General features: G+C 41.3%; 1 protein-coding gene across 1 annotated transcript; it reads left to right on the top strand.

The window, feature by feature from the left end:
- The first annotated feature begins 14,063 nt into the window (after positions 1-14,063).
- On the top strand, positions 14,064-15,083 carry LOC129429957 (trace amine-associated receptor 3-like). The gene has a single exon (XM_055186961.2). It carries the CDS (start codon positions 14,064-14,066, stop codon positions 15,081-15,083), a length of 1,020 nt encoding a protein of 339 aa, XP_055042936.2.
- The last annotated feature ends 3,051 nt before the right edge of the window (positions 15,084-18,134 follow it).

The following is an 18,134-nucleotide window of genomic DNA, read 5'->3' as shown; positions in this document are numbered from 1 at the left end:
CATCTCACACCACTCTATTTGTCTTTCTCGTAGGCCAAACGAAAGTGCTCTTATATTACACGCCCAGTAGTACAACTGGAAATGAGGCAGACCCATCCCGCCCTTTGATTTAATCCTCTGTAAATATACCTTCTTGAGTCTGGGGGTCTTGTTATTCCAAATAAATTGGGTGATCATTTTATCCAGATTTTTAAAAAACGCTTTAGTAATGTAAACTGGGATACACTGAAAGACAAATAAATATTTGGGCAAGATACTCATTTTCACCATATTAATACGACCTGCTAAAGAAATGAAAAGTTTGGACCATTTCTTAAAAGTCTGTTGCAGGCGCCTTTTTTTTTGAATGATATTCTATGGGCAGGGCGCGTTTGCGCGCTGTTTATGCGCGCCGAGCGCCTTGCGGTTTTCTGCCGCCTGCCGTGCACGCGTTTTTGAAGGAGCGCTGAGAGCGGAGGAGCGCCTGACGTCATTCGCGTCTTCCATTGTCCAATCGAATGAGGGGAGAGGCAGGCCTTACGTTGTGGCGAGGGAAGTTTACAGTTGCTTTGAAGAACCGGACTCCACTCGCTCACTCTCTCCTGCGTGTTTGTGCTCCTCTTATCCTCAAACAAGGTCAGAGTAAGCGTCATCTTTTTAAAGTTTCTGCTAATATGACAGTTAACAGCAAAAGAGCGCTCACGCTTCAATATTTGATTGACAAGACAGCTGACTCGGTGGTTGCTTAGCAATATGAAAAGCCGCCCTGCACTGCTCTTTTTTAAAAAAGGCAGTGCGTCGCGCCGTGCGTTTGCAAGCGTTTAAAGCGCTTTTGGTGTGACTGAGCCCTAAGACCTTTATTCTTCTGCGCATTGTATCAAAAACAATTGACGCGTTGTGCAAATGAGTAAAAACCTGAACAGCAATACTCATGAGCATGAGGCTTACCTTCCATAGGAATGAAACACTCGCTTTGGGTCAGTAGAAAGTGGTCGCTTAAATATGGCCGAGTTTATTTTCATAAGAATTGAATTCGGGGTCTGCATCTCGTGGCGTCTGTTACTAGTCAACCACCAGCAAAAACACTTGTTAAAGTATCGTATGAAAAACACTTTCATTATTCTCTTACATATCTGTGCATACATTTAGAGGAATATTACATTTAAATATTAAGTAGATTGTTGCCCCTTCCTCTCTAGCAATGTGTGTTTATATTAAAACTAAAACAAACGTTTGTCTTTATAAAAGTTCTGTTTATTTTTATTGAACAAGATTAAAAAAGGATCATGACATAACCAAGACGTCCTGTCACCTATTGTCACAGGAGTGAAAGTGCAGACAGTAATACTTCATTTCAGATTTTTCGGTTGTTTGCACTATTTATTTATTTTTGTTGCAGCGTTTTTAAATTATCTTTATTTTAGGCCGTTTATATGGCCATTTGTTGACCAATAATCATGGGGGGAATATCCCCGCCATCCCCCTCACCAATCGCACCCTGGTTATCGTTATCTGCAAAATCACAGAATATTATCTTAATTTTTTTGCACGCACACCCCTATGCCCTGCATGTTTTTATCATAAACCCTAACATTATAACTCCTTTGATCTTTAATTCAGGACACACAGTTTTTTTTTTGTAATCTCATGAGTCACAATGTTTGTGAATCAGTTAGTTACGTATACAGCTGGGGAGGTTCAGACCTGACCTGAACTGTATATATAAACACATCTGAGCTATAACATGTTCATTTAGGAAGTTAGATAAATGTTTTCATTTCTAAAATGATTTTGTTTAAACTTTGTGTTATAATTGTCTACCTGTTAATAATTACAAAGGAAGTCCTCGGGTAGACGCAATGGCTTTCAATGAGACTGAGAATATTCTCCTGTGTTTTCCTTTACATCCAGACTCTTGTCCTAGAGCTCATCATCTCACTGTTGTTAAAGTGGCAATATACGCTTTCATTTCAATCATAATCCTCATGACAGTTTTTGGGAATCTGCTGATCATCATCTCCATCTCTTACTTCAAACAGCTTCAGTCTCCAACTCATCTGATCGTTCAGTCATTGGCTGTGTGTGACTGTCTGCTGGGTTTACTGGTGATGCCCTACAGTATGGTGCGATCTGTCGAGGGCTGCTGGTTTTTGGGAGATGTTATTTGTAAAGTTCATTCTAGCTAGGACATGATCTTCTGTACTTCTTCTTTGTTACATCTTAGTTTAATATCTATTGATAGATACTTGGCCATCTGTGAACCTCTGAAGTACAAAATGAGGATCACAAACAACACTGTGACTGTATTTATTGCCTTTACATGGATCTGTTCATTTGTGTACGGCTTTAGCATTGTGTTTTCAGGGGTGAATGCTGTTGCTTTTATATTACAGGTGTCTTGTTTTGGTGCCTGTGCTGTGTTTATTAACAAAGAATTGGGACTAACTTGTTTCATCGTGGTATTTATTATTCCAGGAACTATAATGAGCTCTCTGTATATCATCATATTCAATGTTGTGAGAAAACACGCAAAGGTTTTGTCAGAGAAAGTGTCTGTGACCACCACATGTGTTAACAGTCAAAGCTCTGCACACAGAGAAAGAAAAGCAGCTAAAACTCTGGCTCTTGTTATGGGCGTTTTCTTTCTTTGCTGGCTGCCTTTTTCTATTGCTGCTACTGTTGATCCTTTCTTAAATTTTGTGACCCCAGCTGATGTTTTTGAGGCTTTAGGTTGGTTTGCATATTTTAACTCGGCCTGTAATCCTTTGATCTATGGATTTTTCTATCCTTGCTTTCAGAAGGCCTTTAAGACTCTCATATTCACTTATATCTGTGGATTCAATCATTCACATACTCTGACATTGGAATGAATACAGTTTTTCTGTAGATAAATAATAACCAGTGACTAAATAAATAAACAGCAGACGTTAAACAACACAATGAACAAAAAGTATCAGGCCGTTTTAGATCTGAGATGCAAATGTTGGTCTTTTAATATCCTGACCTCAATAATCTGCATGTTTCATGATATGAGACATTTAAACCCAAGTTAATTTTTAACACAAAAGTATTTAGAGGAAATAACAACTGTTTAATCATACATGAATAAAGTCATGGTTCAGTAATAGGGTAAGTGTACCCTTTAATTCCACTTTCAACTTTGACAACAAATTATAAAAAGAGAAAATCATATTTTATTCTGCTGATTATTTTAAGAAATATAGTGATGTTTTTAGTTTCCTGACATTTTGTTTCATGCCTGTTGATATTTGGCAATGTTGAGTTAGACCCATTCATGTAGATGCTGTCTCAGTCCTCACACAAAAACAGACCTTTTTGTGTTTGTTTTTCAGGACCCTTCAGAAATAAACACATTTTTTTCATATATGCATAGATTTTACTTATATGTATATGTATTTTGTTGTGTATGAACATTGCGATTTTAATTTATTTATTATCTTGTGCATACAGCTAATCTGATAATCTAACCATAGCCTTACTAATAGAGAGATTGCAAGCATGTAAACTACAAACAATAAATATTTTGTTATTTATTTTAGAATCATTTACAAAAAAATACATCATACATTTTTTGTAAAGCAGATTATTTTCATAAATTAACTCCTGAAACTGTGCCACAAAAGACATGTAAACTATAGCCAACACAAGCTAACCTTGAATGAAAACACTTAACACAATGTGGTCACAATGAAAATTATTATGATGGTTAGTCCACAGTATTTTGCATGTCTTTGTAAGCATATTTTATATGTATTGTCTTTTTTTCACCATTATTGACCGTGTAACCATTTAAGATCACCTTATGTTTTTCAATGACAAATCCCTCGACTTACAAACATTTTAATAATTCCCTGAATGAAAGTGTTTAATGGTAACAGACATTTATCGGCTTTCACCTTACCAACCTTTTATCTTACCTTATTATTACTTTAATTTACAACTATATTTAGATAGACCTACAAACGAGAGTTACGTATGTAACTATGGTTCTATGAATCCTGGATGACCGCCAGAGGCGGTGCTTCAGCTCTGAATGATCCAACTCGCGCATGCGCAGGTCGAGTGTTTATACCAACAAAGTCACCCGTGACCCCTGATGCCTGAGTCTATAACTTCCGGTGACATCAGAGGATCTGTTCCTACAGAATCTTCTCAAGAGTACACAGGGATTCTGAGTGACAGAACGCTCTGGCAGTCATCCGGGATTCATAGAACCGTAGTTACATACGTAACTCTCCTTCCATTCATCCCTACTGACCGCCAGAGGCGGTGCTTAAGCACTGGATGACACATACCAAAAAAGTCACGAGGAATTTAGCACGTACCTTATTGAGAGGAGAGCGCAGAGTTCGGCAACAGGGCCACCTCCAGTGGATGGGGGGTGGCGACATTCACCCTGTAGAACCTGGAGAAGGTACTTGGGGATGCCCATGATGCCGCCTCACAGATGCGCTCCAGGGGCATGCCGCGCAGGGCCGCCCATGAAGTTGAGAACGCCCTGGTAGAGTGGCACCTCACTCCGGATGGCAGGGGGTGACCACCTCGTTTATATGCCTGGGTGATTACATCCACCACCCAATGAGACAACCGCTGTTTGGAGAGAGCACAGCCCCTCCTAGGTCCACCATAGCAGAGGAAGAGCTGGTCTAACTGCCTTATACTCGCAGTCGTGACCACGTAGGTTCTGAGAGCCCGTACGGGACACAGCAGCTGTAATCTGTCCTCCCCTTCTGGGGGAGTAAATTGCGCCAAGTGGATAGGTTGGTTAAGTTTTGATGATGACAAAACCTTCAGGAGAAAAGCTGAATTCGGCCACAGGGTAACCCCCGAGCCATCGGAGTTCCACCTCAAACATGAGTCACTCACAGAGAGCGCATTGAGTTCCCCAACACGCTTTGCTGACATGATAGCAAGGAGAAATACAGTCTTAATAGAGACCCAATTCAGCTCTGCCTGAGCCAGGGGTTCAAAGGGAGGTGAACATAGAGAATCGAGCACCTGGTGTAGATCCCAAGATGGGGTGCATTGTGCTCATGGGGGCGTAACCGCCATGCACCCTTCAGAAAAAGGGACACCAATCTGTGACACCCCACTGTGTCATTATCCACCCGAGCATGTCGAGAGGAAATGGCTGCCACATATACCCTTAAGGTAGCCGGGGACCGGCCGCCATCCAGGAGTGACTGGAGGAACTCTAAAATTTTTGGAACTGAACAGTGCACAGGGTCCACATTCCTGTCTGAACACCATGTAGTCAACAGCTGCCACCTGTTCCCGTACTGCGCCCGGGTAGAAGGCGCCCTTGCATTTGACTGCAACTAAAACCCACTCTCCTTTGGCAATTGTACACAGTACCTCTGCAGTGGTCAGCATGTGGAACCTCAAAACCTTCAGGAACCTGTTGAGACCCCTCAGGTCTACGGCAGTTCCAGGCGCCCGAAAGGTCGGTGCCTGCAGCTGAGCAGGCTGTGGACGTGGGCGCAGAGACCTTAGGTAGCCCCTGGGGTGAGCCTGTGGATGAGTGTGGGACAGCTGGAGGACCTCTAGACCTGCTAGGAGGCGGAACGCTCCTTTGAAGCCCGGACATCTGCTGTCGAGTCCGTCCGGCTTGGACCATGCATTCAAGCGCTTCCAGGGCTGCGGAACCAAACAGCTCCCCTGGTTCCACCGGAACACTGCGGAGGGGTCTCCTGCAGGCCTCAGTGAGAGGAGATTGTGCCAACCATACCTGGCGGCGAGCCTGCACAAGAGTAGACGACAACCGCCCCAATTCCCTAGACATCAATGCAAATGCAAATTGTGGACAGAGGCATCTAACTCAGTCTCCTGCAGGGAAGCTGACAAAGCGAGCATCAGGTGGGACATGGAGTTACCGATGCGTCCCATGCGAGCCCCTGCATCATAGGCTTACAGAGCAGGTCATCTGTAACCCGGCACTGGGGACGAGGGCACCTAGCATCCGGCCTCAAAGCCTCATCAGGTGAGATGATAAGAGCCGCTATAGTCGGCTCAACTGCTGGCATGCGGTCCAATCCAAACTTTTGTGCATCCTGCATGGCTGCCAGAGTCCGGCCGTCGGACGTTGCATGAGAGAGGGCCTTAGAATCACTCCAACATGCCTACAATTCTCTCAGATACTTCTCCGATGGGGGCGCAATAAAGCTCACAGAGGCTGGGACACGCCTGAAAAAAGCACTGGCCGGAGCCGGCTGAGTTTGCGGCATGTCTAACTGGAGACAGGCTAGAGCCATACGAATGAATGAGCAGTCCTCAACACCACCAGTAGAGCTATGGGTTGAAGAACAGGAGCCGGCCCCAGAAGGTTGGGAGGCTCCCATCTGTGGAAGTACCTCTGGCTCATATTCATTAAACTGGCCAGCTGACGCTGCCACGGAAAGCACATCGTCCTCCTGACTCCAAGGAGGCTGCCGAAGGAAAAAAATCATCTGCCAGCTCTGCTCCAGTCCTGGACTGGAAAGCCAGGAAAAGGGACTTCATAGTATTGAGCTCCGCTGTTAGTTGGTCCACTTTGGAGGCAAGCCGGGGTCCTTTAGCCTTTTTTGCAGGAGTGGGGCCTGCGGTCTCAGCAGCCTGATGTTTAGACTGCCCAGTCTGATCTGGAGCCAGTCTCTGGGCTGGGGTCAAATGTCCAAGTGACGAAGTAGAGCCCAACAGTTCAGCCAGTCTAGCTGCCCTCACTGCCTGAGGCATGATACCACAGTTCATGCAGGGGTCGTCAGAAAGACCCTCTTTTAAATGTTCGAAGACACAGAATGCAGTACAGATGCTGGGAGAGGGAGCGAAAGCACAACCTTCACCAACAAATGTAGCAAAAAAGAAAAAAGAATTAGCTTCAGGGGGAATGATGCCACCAATCTAGTCACTGAGGCACAAATATACTGGGAACGGGAACGAAAGCACTGCCTTCACCAGCTTAGGGTAACGAAAATAAGACACTAAACGCAGTACAGGTGCCGGGAGCGGAAGCGAAAGCACAGCCGTCACCGCAAATGTTGTGCAACCGAGTTGTTTCAAAATACACAAAGCGCAGTTAAGCGCCGAAACGGTTAACAAAAAACCGGCACAACCGTGTTGGCACGAATACACAAGCGCAGTTAAGCGCCGAACGTTAAACCAAAAAATTGGCACAACTGAGTTGGTACGAAATACACAAAGCGCAGTTAAAGCGCAAAAAGACATTGAACAAAATAAACCAGCACAACCGAGTTGGCACGAAGTAACTACACGAGCACAGTTGAACAATCAACCAAAAACGCGTCCATGTTACAACAAATATACAATAAATTGAGGCAGCACCCGCAGATGAATCCAATAATATAAACCGTATCGTTAGGTTACAAATGCCAGGAGAGGGAGCGAAAACACAGCCGTCACCAACAAATGCACCAAACAATAGTCAAGCAACAAGCAGTTATATATAAAGTTTGTAACTCACCTCTCGGTGGATTCTGTTGCGGCCTTTGGAGGGCAAGCAACTCGCTGCTCCGACAAAAAAATGTCACAAGGCCACCAGCAACGAATGAAACACAGTTAGCGATATCCTAGTCTTTTGCTAGCTCAGAAAAACAACCTGCGAATCGAGAAGATGAAAAGGAACAGATCCTCTGATGTCACCGGAAGTTATAGACTCTCCGTAGGCATCAGTGGTCATGGGTGACTTTGTTGGTATAAACACTCGACCTGCGCATGCGCGAGATGGATCATTCAGTGCTTAAGCACCCCCTTTGGCCGTCAGTAGGGATGAAATATAATAAAAAATGCTGTAGCACCAATACATAATAGATATTTGCTCATGTGTATCTGTCACAGTTTCTGGTGTTTCCCTGTTCAGATAGTTTATTATGTTTATTAGTTGATTATTTTTTTCATTAGCGCCTTTTCTGTTTTCTTGGTTACTCATTGTTTCACAACACTGTCCTGTTTAGTTCACTCAATAGTTGTGTGTATTTATACCCCTGTCTCACATTTTGCATAGTGTCTCAGAATACACTTGACCCCAAAGTACGTTTCGTTTGGCTTGTGATCTCTCTGACTGGGTTATTATGGACAGTCATAGCCTAGTTTATGGGCAGTTGTAGCCTAGTGGTTAGAGTTAGGCTTGTAACCCAAATGTTGTCAGATCCAGTCTCAATGTCGGCAGGTTGCAACTGAGGTGCTCTTGACCACTTCTTACTGGATGGGTTACCATACATTGGCAAATAAGTCACTTTACTTCACTGCGGTATGCTAACACTCTGGAACACTTTGCAGAGGTGGTCTCAGATGTGCACGCTAACCATGTTGGATTGCGAAACACTGATTCTGATACGTGCAGCACAAATACATACTGCTGCCTGCCACGAGAGAGTTTTAAAAGCATATTATTTTGTGGTTATTTAATGTCATAAACCAATCAGACCATGCAGCGCGCATGATTTCAAACACAATGAACAATGTAGTAGTTTTAATAATATTTAGCATGTTAACCACGGGAACATGTAACACAGTCATGTCATATGCAAATGTTACATAGACAAGAACCGACCAATGACAAAGACAGTGGAGTATACAGTGTCCAGATAATTGCAAACAGGTGATGACAATAATGAATGATGGGGTGCAAAGTATTATGGAAAGTGGAGTGTGGAAAGTGAGGGTAGATGGGGCCTTGAGCAGAGAGAGGACCAGAACTACAGCCAGCCTGATGTTTATGGCTGAGTCGACTGTGGCAGGATCTATGGTGGGGTTGGAAAGAACGATGACAGGTAGATGAACGAATTAGACAGAGCAGATGGGAGAGGGGCCCAGGATGGAGACAAGAAGACGAAGAGCCAGGGGGAAGCTGAGGTTCCAGAGGGCCAAGGTGGAGCTGAGGCAGAGATGGGGATCTGAAAGACTGTGACGGAGCCTGAGTGACTGAGGACCAATGTGATATTGGAAGAAAGGAGGAGCCCAACAGAGCCAGAAGGACAAATCGATGAGGTGTAGCCAGAGAAGTGGAGTCCCAACCAAGGCAGAGCTGGAGGGACAAGAGAGTTTGGTGGAGATGACAGTCTATTGTGGAGACAAGGGAGCTAAGAGCCAAGGTGGAGTTGATTGGTTGAAGGGCTGAGGTGTTGTCGTGTCTCAAAGACTGGAGGCTGAGACATGGGGAACACCACCCCTGTTGATTTTGGCTTGCTGAGGTTAAGCTGACGTGTCTTCAAATGTCAGCAGACAGAGTGTAGCCGGACAGGCTGGCATAGACAGAGAAGGAGGGCGTGGGAGGCAGGGTGGGATCATTTCGGAGACTGGAGATGCCTCAGTTGATGAAGGTGAGCTGAGTGGAACCAGCGAAGATGAAGGAGAGCTGTGCGGGACCAATAGAGATGAAGGAGAGTTGGGTGGGACCAGTGGAGACTAAGGAGAGTTGGGTAGGACATACAAAGATGAAGGAGAGCTGAACCAAATCCGCGAAGGTAGCAGACATCTTCATTTATACAGTTTATATATCCAGATACCCAATTATGCTCACCCTCAGCGGCGGGAGTATAGATGGAGTCCATATCCCCCTTGATATTCATGAGGACCCCCAGGGCGAAGCACTGCGTCAACAGCTCATATACCTGGTCAGACTTTCTGTATGGCTCTTACTCTGGGATAATGACACTGTCACGGTAAACACTGGCTCCAGTGTCGCTGTAGGCTAAGGCTCTCTGTCTTTTAATGAGCTCAGCCAGGAAAGAATTGTTCTCTCTTTACTTCAATACAGATTATACACTGACCTAAACAGGGCTCGAGAGTGCGACCAATTTGGTCACACATGCAACCTAATTTCCCAATGGTGCGACTTAAAAAAATATCAGGTCGACCAGGAGTTCGAGGGAAAAAGCCATGGTCCAGATCTACGTGTGTACGTTTAAAAATGCGTGTGCGCTCCACTCAGACAGAGAGAAAAGTAGCCTTGGTCCATCAGATAAAGAGAGTGGATGTAGCCGCGGATGATAAGAGAAGAGGAAAAGAACGATTGACAACTTTTTTGTTAAGAATGTTAAGTTAATGCCTGATCCGTCCAAAGATCATAACCAATCCTCTGACATCAACCTCCCGTCACATCAGCCCTGGTCCAAACCCGAAGACGGAATTGGGTAATGAGCCTCTTACAATCAAATCAGAGCCAGAGCATAATTCTTTTGAAGAAAATTATTTGAACGTAACCCTGAACAGCAATGTCGTGTGCGCCCAATTTAAAGAAAAAAGCCAGGAGTCAGGACCGCTGTTTTCTTCATAATCTTACTTCCAAATCTAATCCTATAAACTTTTCAGTGTTTGCTGTATCACTATTACTGCCCTGCCAGACTGTCTAAAATAGAGAAATAAGTCAATTCCTTGATTTGTGTTGTTGATTTATTTATAAATAATTCCCCCAATGGTTAAGTTTATGCGCAAAAAGCATTAAAATGAATAAAACATGATGATTATGTCTTTATTTGGTGAAAATAAAATAAAATAAATAAGCCTACATGAAATGTGTTTTACTTAAATAATTAGCAAATTAACAAAACGAATTCAAAACGAAAACCTATAAGTTTACTTTTTGTGTGACGCGCTCCAAAACCTATGCAGCACAAACAACTTTTTTACCCATTTAAAAAAGCATTTAAACAACCATTACAGTTTTGAATGTTGTTTTACTTTTATTTGTATGACCATAATTTAAGGTAATGCAAGATGCAAGCTCATCACGCGTATCATGCCATCACCGGCGCGAGATTACGCAGGGCAGCGAGAAAGAGAGATTAAACTTTATACATTTAACATTCTACTTAAGTTTTTTTGGACATTCCTTTGTAATCACTGCAATCATATCATCAATTTATACGGTATAAATATAAGCGCAGCGCTTATGAGTGTTCAAACACTGCTGACCGCTCAGCTGTCAATCTGCCGACCCTCATAAAGTTTTACATTAAATGATAATATATTTGTCCAATCATGGTCCTGTGCTTATTTTTGTCAATGTTCTGCATGAAGATCTTTAAAGGTTTCTACTTACTTTACAATTTGCGGTGCGGTCGGTCGCAGTCTTTATGTCAAACGGGCGGGTATGAAATAAATGAAATAAATTGATGCTGATGTCGGATAACGGGTCAAGTGTTATTTTAATCGCGCAGATGCGGGTTATCAAACAGGACTGTGAATGACTCGTATAAGGAGAATGGAATGACAACATAAAAATTATAAAATAGCCTACATGTTTATATTCTGTATTAAACCAAAAGGGTTTAAACTTGCAGTGTTAAACGGACAGTTCACCCAAAAATGAAAATTCTGTCATCATAACTCTCCCTCATTTTGTTACAAACCTGTATACATTTCTTTGTTCTGATAAACAAGAAGCAAGATATTTTGAGGAATGTAAATAACCAAACCAAGCATGATTCACGGAAAAAATAATACTATGGAAGTGAGTGGGGCTCATGAATGGTTTGGTTAAAAATATTTTCATTCATGTTTACCAGAACAAAGACTTTTATACAGGTTTGTAACAACATGAGAGTGAGTAAATTATGACAGAATTTTCATTTTTGGGTGAACTATAAATCCAATGCAGTCAAAAATTAGGGTGCAATCAACATTTGTGCTGGTGCACCTAAGAAAAAATGTTAGGCACACCAGTGCAACCAGTGCAGCCCTGCTAAAGAATTATTAGGAACACCTGTTCAATTTCTCATTAATGCAATTATCTAATCAATCAATCACATGGCAGTTGCTTCAAAGCATTTAGCATTTAGACATTCAGATGGTAGAGTCAGAATTTGGCGTAAACAGAATGAGAACATGCATACATCATTATTACCACTGTGCAGGCTGGTGGTGATTGTGTAATGGTGTGGGGGATGTTTTCTTGGCACACTTTAGGCCCCTTAGTGCCAATTGGGCATCGTTTAAATGCCACGGCCTACCTGAGCATTGTTTCTGACCATGTCCATCCCTTTATCACCACCATGCTCTAATGGCTACTTCCAGCAGGATAATGCACCATGTCAAAAAGCTTGAATCATTTCAAATTGGTTTCTTGAACATGACAATGTTGGCAACTCTCTTCCAACCGACAAGGCATGAGATCTAGACAGTGGCGAACCTTTGAAAAGACTCCACAACAGGTAATATTATCCACACAGCTAGTTCCTCCTACAGCAGCCAAAACTCCTCAATATGAATACTTTCCACTTTATACACACAGTTCTTACTTGATTCGTTAGTTCACCACCGCCTCTGTAGGAAAGGAAATTTAGGATGTAAATTCAGGATGTTGCGAATGGCATATGAATATGGATGTTCGCTTCACCAGCCTCAACATCCACTTCCTTCACCAGGGCTCGCCCAGCCTAGAGGTGGTCACTGACGACACAGACACAGCACGACCCTGCAATTTTTCAAGTGTATACACTCACGGCAAGGACAAAGACTCACCCACTGCACTCCACACACTCTAGGTGAATTAGGGTCATAACCACGACTGACTGGGGCTTCCTCCTGGGACTCGTTGGACACTGATGCAGCGAAGGGTCAGAGATGCAACCGTCGCAACACCCCTGCGTTTTCCTCTACTCGCGACCGTGGGGCCGCTCACATGTTATGCTGGGACTCACAGAACTCACTGCATGATTTACTTTCCGATGTTATGTTGACTAAATGCTTTAATGGTACTCACACACGGCAGTAACACTAGCCCTTTGTCTCCTCTTTTTCCAGCTGCCGGGTAATCTCCCCACTATCAAGTATCACTCGCCGGATGGCCTCACTCGGTGACACTTCCGGTGAATACTCCTGTTTGCAATCTCTCAGAATTTTTTGTACGTTTGCATGGTGTATTACACAGGTAATCATTCAACGTTTTTATACTCAGCTCAATCGCTGTGTTCCTAAATCCTTCTTCGCCCAGTCAATAATGGCTTCCGCCGCCTTACCCCTATACTCGCCCAAACACTCGAACTCTCTCACCGGATCGGCTAGTATAAACTGCGCCATCTGAAACTTCTGAGGCTCTCTTTATACTCCTCCTTCTCTTCTCACTGTCCAATCCACAATCGCCACGCTCATCTATGCACCTGTATTCAATGAAGCCCTGATTTCTTCCCCCGGAAGTAACTGGTGTTCGGAGATTTCGGTCCGGGCGGAACCAATCTCCATCACTTTAGTTCCGCACCCTAAAAAGTCACTCCGTGACAAACGCGTTGTGGAAACGCATTGGTAGGCTAGTGCTTTTTTGTCCCTCTGTGCTATTATAAATTATCAGTATGGCGGAATGACATGGAAGCCTTCTTGGACTTACCCGTTCAATGTAAGTAAAGAGAAGAAATTCTAAGCTTACAAAGAAAAGTCAGATCACTGGCAGAGGTCATTTGACACCCATGAGGACATATTTATGAATAAAGACATTGATTTTGATTTACAAAACACTTGAAACCCTACTTACTGTCCCTTTTAGGTCAGAGGTTACTTTCAAACATATAGATTAGCACCACCTAGTGGCTCAACAATTAAACTAGCCTAAACTACACTGGGAACAATACAATGAAAAACACCTAAAGTTAGATTTTAGTTTTAAATAATATACATTTCCCTTAAATCTTTTGTTTCTATTAAAAACAATATAATAACCTACATTTTTAACATTAATCTTATTAACACTTATCAAGGGGGAGCCAGAAAAATATAAGACTTTCAGAAACCCCATTTTGATTATGCTATCAGATCGCTATCAGATCAAGTCACAGATAATATAAGATAACATAAATTCTAATCTCATGAGTCACAATGTTTGTGTATCAGTTAGTTACGTATACCGGTGGGGAGGGGTTTAGAACTGACCTTATGTGTATAAATTAACACATCTGAGCTATATCAAGTTTATTTGGGGAGTTAGATTGAATAGACATGTACTGTATTTATGTTCAGGTTTCTTTATATATTTCCCTCAACCATATTGTAATTTCTAGAATTATTTTGTATAAACTTTGTGTTCTAATTGGCTGTCTGTTTATTATTACTGTACAAAGAAAGTCCCCTCAGATGCAATGTCTTTCAATGAGACTGAGAATATTCTCCTGTGTTATCCTTTACATTCAGACTCTTGTCCTAGAGCTCATCGTCTCACTGGAGTTAAAGTGGCAATGTATGCTATAATGTTACTCATAATCCTCATGACAGTTTTTGGGAATCTGCTGATCATCATCTCCATTTCTCACTTCAAACAGCTTCAGTCTCCAACTCATCTGATCGTTCAGTCATTGGCTGTGTGTGACTGTCTGCTGGGTTCACTGGTGATGCCCTACAGTATGGTGCGATCTGTCGAGGGCTGCTGGTTTTTGGGAGATGTTGTTTGTAAAGTTCATTCTAGCTTGGACTTGACCTTCTGTATGTCTTCTTTAATACATCTTAGTTTAATATCTATTGATAGATACTGGGCCATCTGTGACCCTCTGAAGTACAAAATGAGGATCACTAACGACACTGTGACTGTATTTATCACGTTTACATGGATCTTTTCATTTGTGTACAGCTTTTCGGTTGTATTTACAGGGGTGACTGCTGTTGGTATGGAAACTCTTATATTACAGATGATTTGTTTTGGTGCTTGTGCTGTGTTTATTAACAAAGAATGGGGACTTATTAGTTTTATCTTGTCATTTATTATTCCAGGAGCTATAATGAGCTCTCTGTATATCATCATATTCAATGTTGTGAAAAAACATGCAAAGGTTTTGTCAGAGAAAGTGTCTGTGACCACCACAGGTGTTAACAGTCAAAGCTCTGCACACAGAGAAAGAAAAGCAGCTAAAACTCTGGCTCTTGTTATGGCCGTTTTCTTTCTCTGCTGGCTGCCTTTTTCTATTGCTGCTGCTGTCGACCCTTTCCTTAAATTTGTGACCCCAGGCGTTGTTTTTGAGGCTTTAGTTTGGTTTGCATATTTTAACTCTACTTGTAATCCTTTGATCTATGGATTTTTTTATCCTCGCTTTCAGAAGGCCTTTAAGACTCTCATATTCACTTATATCTTTAAATTCAATCATTCACATACTCTTACATTTGAATGAACACAGTTTCTGTAGATAAATAATAACCAGTGACTGAATAAATAAACAAGAGAATTTAAACAACACATTGAGCAAAAAGTGCCCGGCAGTTTTAGATCTGAGATGTATATTACAAATGTTTTAACTTGTCTTTTAATGTCCGACCTCTGTAGTCTGTATGTTTTGTGATGTAAACCCAAGTTGATTTTTAATTCAAAAGTATTCAGAGGAACTGACAACTGTTTAATTATACATGAATAAAGTAATAATTCAATAATAGGGTAAGTGTACCCTTTAAGGCCTCTGTTAACTTTGACGTCAAATTATAAAAAGAGAAAATCATATTTTATGCTGTTTGTAAGGAATAATTTATGACGGGCCATTGAATTTTAAGAAAATAATGCACACCCAAGGTGCAATGCGGCACGGCGTGATGCGGACTGCCGTTACACCGTGGGTGTGCATTATTTTCAAAGGACCGGAGGCAATTATTCCGCTTATACCACGGTTACCACAAACATTTATTTTAATTATGCATTCATTTCACGTCAAATAAGAAATAAATGTATTGTTTTTTGTGTGTATGAACACAAAGTACTTCTTATATAATTTTATATAATTTTGCTTTAAATGAAAAGTTGAGTTTTAAAAGCGAGCGCACACAACTGATCTGAGGGTTAAACCATAGCCTTACTAAAAGAGAGAGTGACAAAATGAAGCATGTGAACTACAAACAATAAATATTTTGTTATTTATTTTACATTAATTTACAAATAAGTACATCGTAAATTTTTTTGTAAAGGAGATTATTTCATAAATTAATTTCTTTTACACATAGCCTGAAATGGTACAGTGCCACAAAACATATTTAAACTATAGCCAAAACAAGCTAACCTTGAATGAAAAAAATTAACATTTCTTAATGTGGGCACAAATAAAATTACTATGATGGTTAGTCCACAGTATATTGCATCTCTTTGTAAACATATTTTTATATGTATTGTCTTTTTTCACCATTATTGACTGTGTGACCACTTAAGACCACCTTATGTTTTTGAATAAGGACTGTGAGATGGGTCCATTCAGACCGCAAAGACTTTTAACACAATAAACTACATGAATAGCAAACGCTATTTAACGTTATTATAAAATTAGGGCTGTCAAAAGATTAATTGTGATTAATCGCATCATAAATAAAAATTTGTGTTTACATAACATATGTGTGTGTAGTGTGTATAATGATTATTTATATATAAAAACACACACAGTCATGTATATATTTAAGAAAAATTGGTTATATTTATATATAAAATATTTATGTTTCTATATAACATAAATTATATACATTTATATACAGTATATAAATGCAAATATTTCTTAAATATATACATGAATGTGTGTGTATTTATATATACATAATATTTACACACAGTAAACACACACACATGTTATGTAAACACAGACTTTTGTTTTGGATGCGATTGATCGCGATTAATTTTTTGACAGCCCTATATAAAATCTTTGGCTACGGCAGTTCATTGGACCGAATGCGTCAAACAGAGCCGCCATCTTGAAACAGGGGATTCCCGCATTAGCCTCATTGTAGGCAATGGTGTAACGGAAATAAAATCACCATAAATCGTCATGAATGCGATTTTCTTCGTTTTCTTTTGGTTTGTTTCAACAGTCAGACATGTATTTTCTGAGGAAGCTTAAAAAGGCTGGCCTGGGAACTGCAGTTCTTTCATCTTTTTATAAGTGTGTGGTGGAGAGCACCTTAACATCTTGCATTACAGTGTGGTATGGAAACTGCTCTGTAACAGATAAGAAGGCCCTACAGCGTGTGGTTAAGATGGCAGAGAAAGTCATCGGTTGCGGTCTGCCTGAAATTGAAGATATACAGTATACACCAATGCTTGTAAGATCAGGGCTGTAAACATTATGAAAGACTTTTCCCACCCTGCTAATGGACTATTTGACCCTCTTCCTTCGGGACAGAGGTTGCGTAGCATCAGAACTAGAACATCAAGGTTAAAAAACAGCTTTTATCCAGACGCTGTGAGACTTTTTAACACTGCCAATGCTAGAATCTGACAAACTGAACTTGCTGTCCTAATTATATTGTATTTATATTTATTGTATTTATTAATGTGTAGTAGCCTAGTTATTTGGTGGTTTTTAACCGGACCTCAGAAACTAATTTCGTTCCAGTTCATGTAAATGTTTTGGAATGACAATAAAGAATCCTAATCCTAATTCTAATTTAGCATTGGGTCAAGAAAAAAATTAAAGTTTTAAAATTTTGAAAATCTACTTTTTCTAACCACAATGCATAGTGCTAGTAGAACTAATATCCATACGCAGCACAAAAGTCCGGCATCGTCCATGAATTCAAAGTACAGGCGGAGATAGCAGATCGCGAGTCTGTTGCGGTTGTCAAAAGTGGAGACATTAAACATCATTACGAAACTAAACAGACACTTTGAAGAAACTTACTCTCAGGTCCGAGGTGAGGGTGCAAAAAAATAAATGAAATAAAAGCCCTGTATGAGCGACCCACACGGGTCCTCTCCCCCTCACTGCCCAACAACGAGTTATGACGAGTCATCTATGAGTGTCCACTGAAAATACAGTGGATTTTAGGAAAGCATAACAAGCCCTTTACAGATGGGAAAATAGTAAAGGAGTGCGTGATGCTGCATTTTTAAAAGTAAATACATGTCAAGAATGATCAATGAACATTGTTTTTAACTAGGACTTTTTATGCTTTCGTCTTTAAGGGACAAGTTCGGTGTTTTGCACTTGAAGCCCTGTTTTCAGGTTGTTTGTGATGAAGTGGAGCGGTTTTGACTGGGGTTTTGACATTTGCGGCTGCCCCGAGACTTTTTGGGTGTTTGTGTTTCGGTTCCTACCTCTGCAGTGGGTTTGGTGGTGCACTGGAGCAATCCTTTTTAGAATGCATTGGACTTTCGTTTACAAAGACATGAAACTTATCGAGTGGTTAGGGGTGTTCAATGATATGCTCACACAAAAATCGCGTTAAAAGATGCTTTCCAACAGCTGTTTTAGCAT

This window comes from Misgurnus anguillicaudatus, chromosome 18, assembly GCF_027580225.2.
Source record: "Misgurnus anguillicaudatus chromosome 18, ASM2758022v2, whole genome shotgun sequence".
Taxonomy (NCBI): domain Eukaryota; kingdom Metazoa; phylum Chordata; class Actinopteri; order Cypriniformes; family Cobitidae; genus Misgurnus; species Misgurnus anguillicaudatus.
The sequence above is the reverse complement of the archived record's forward strand: the minus strand, read 5'-3'. Positions and strand labels throughout refer to the sequence as shown.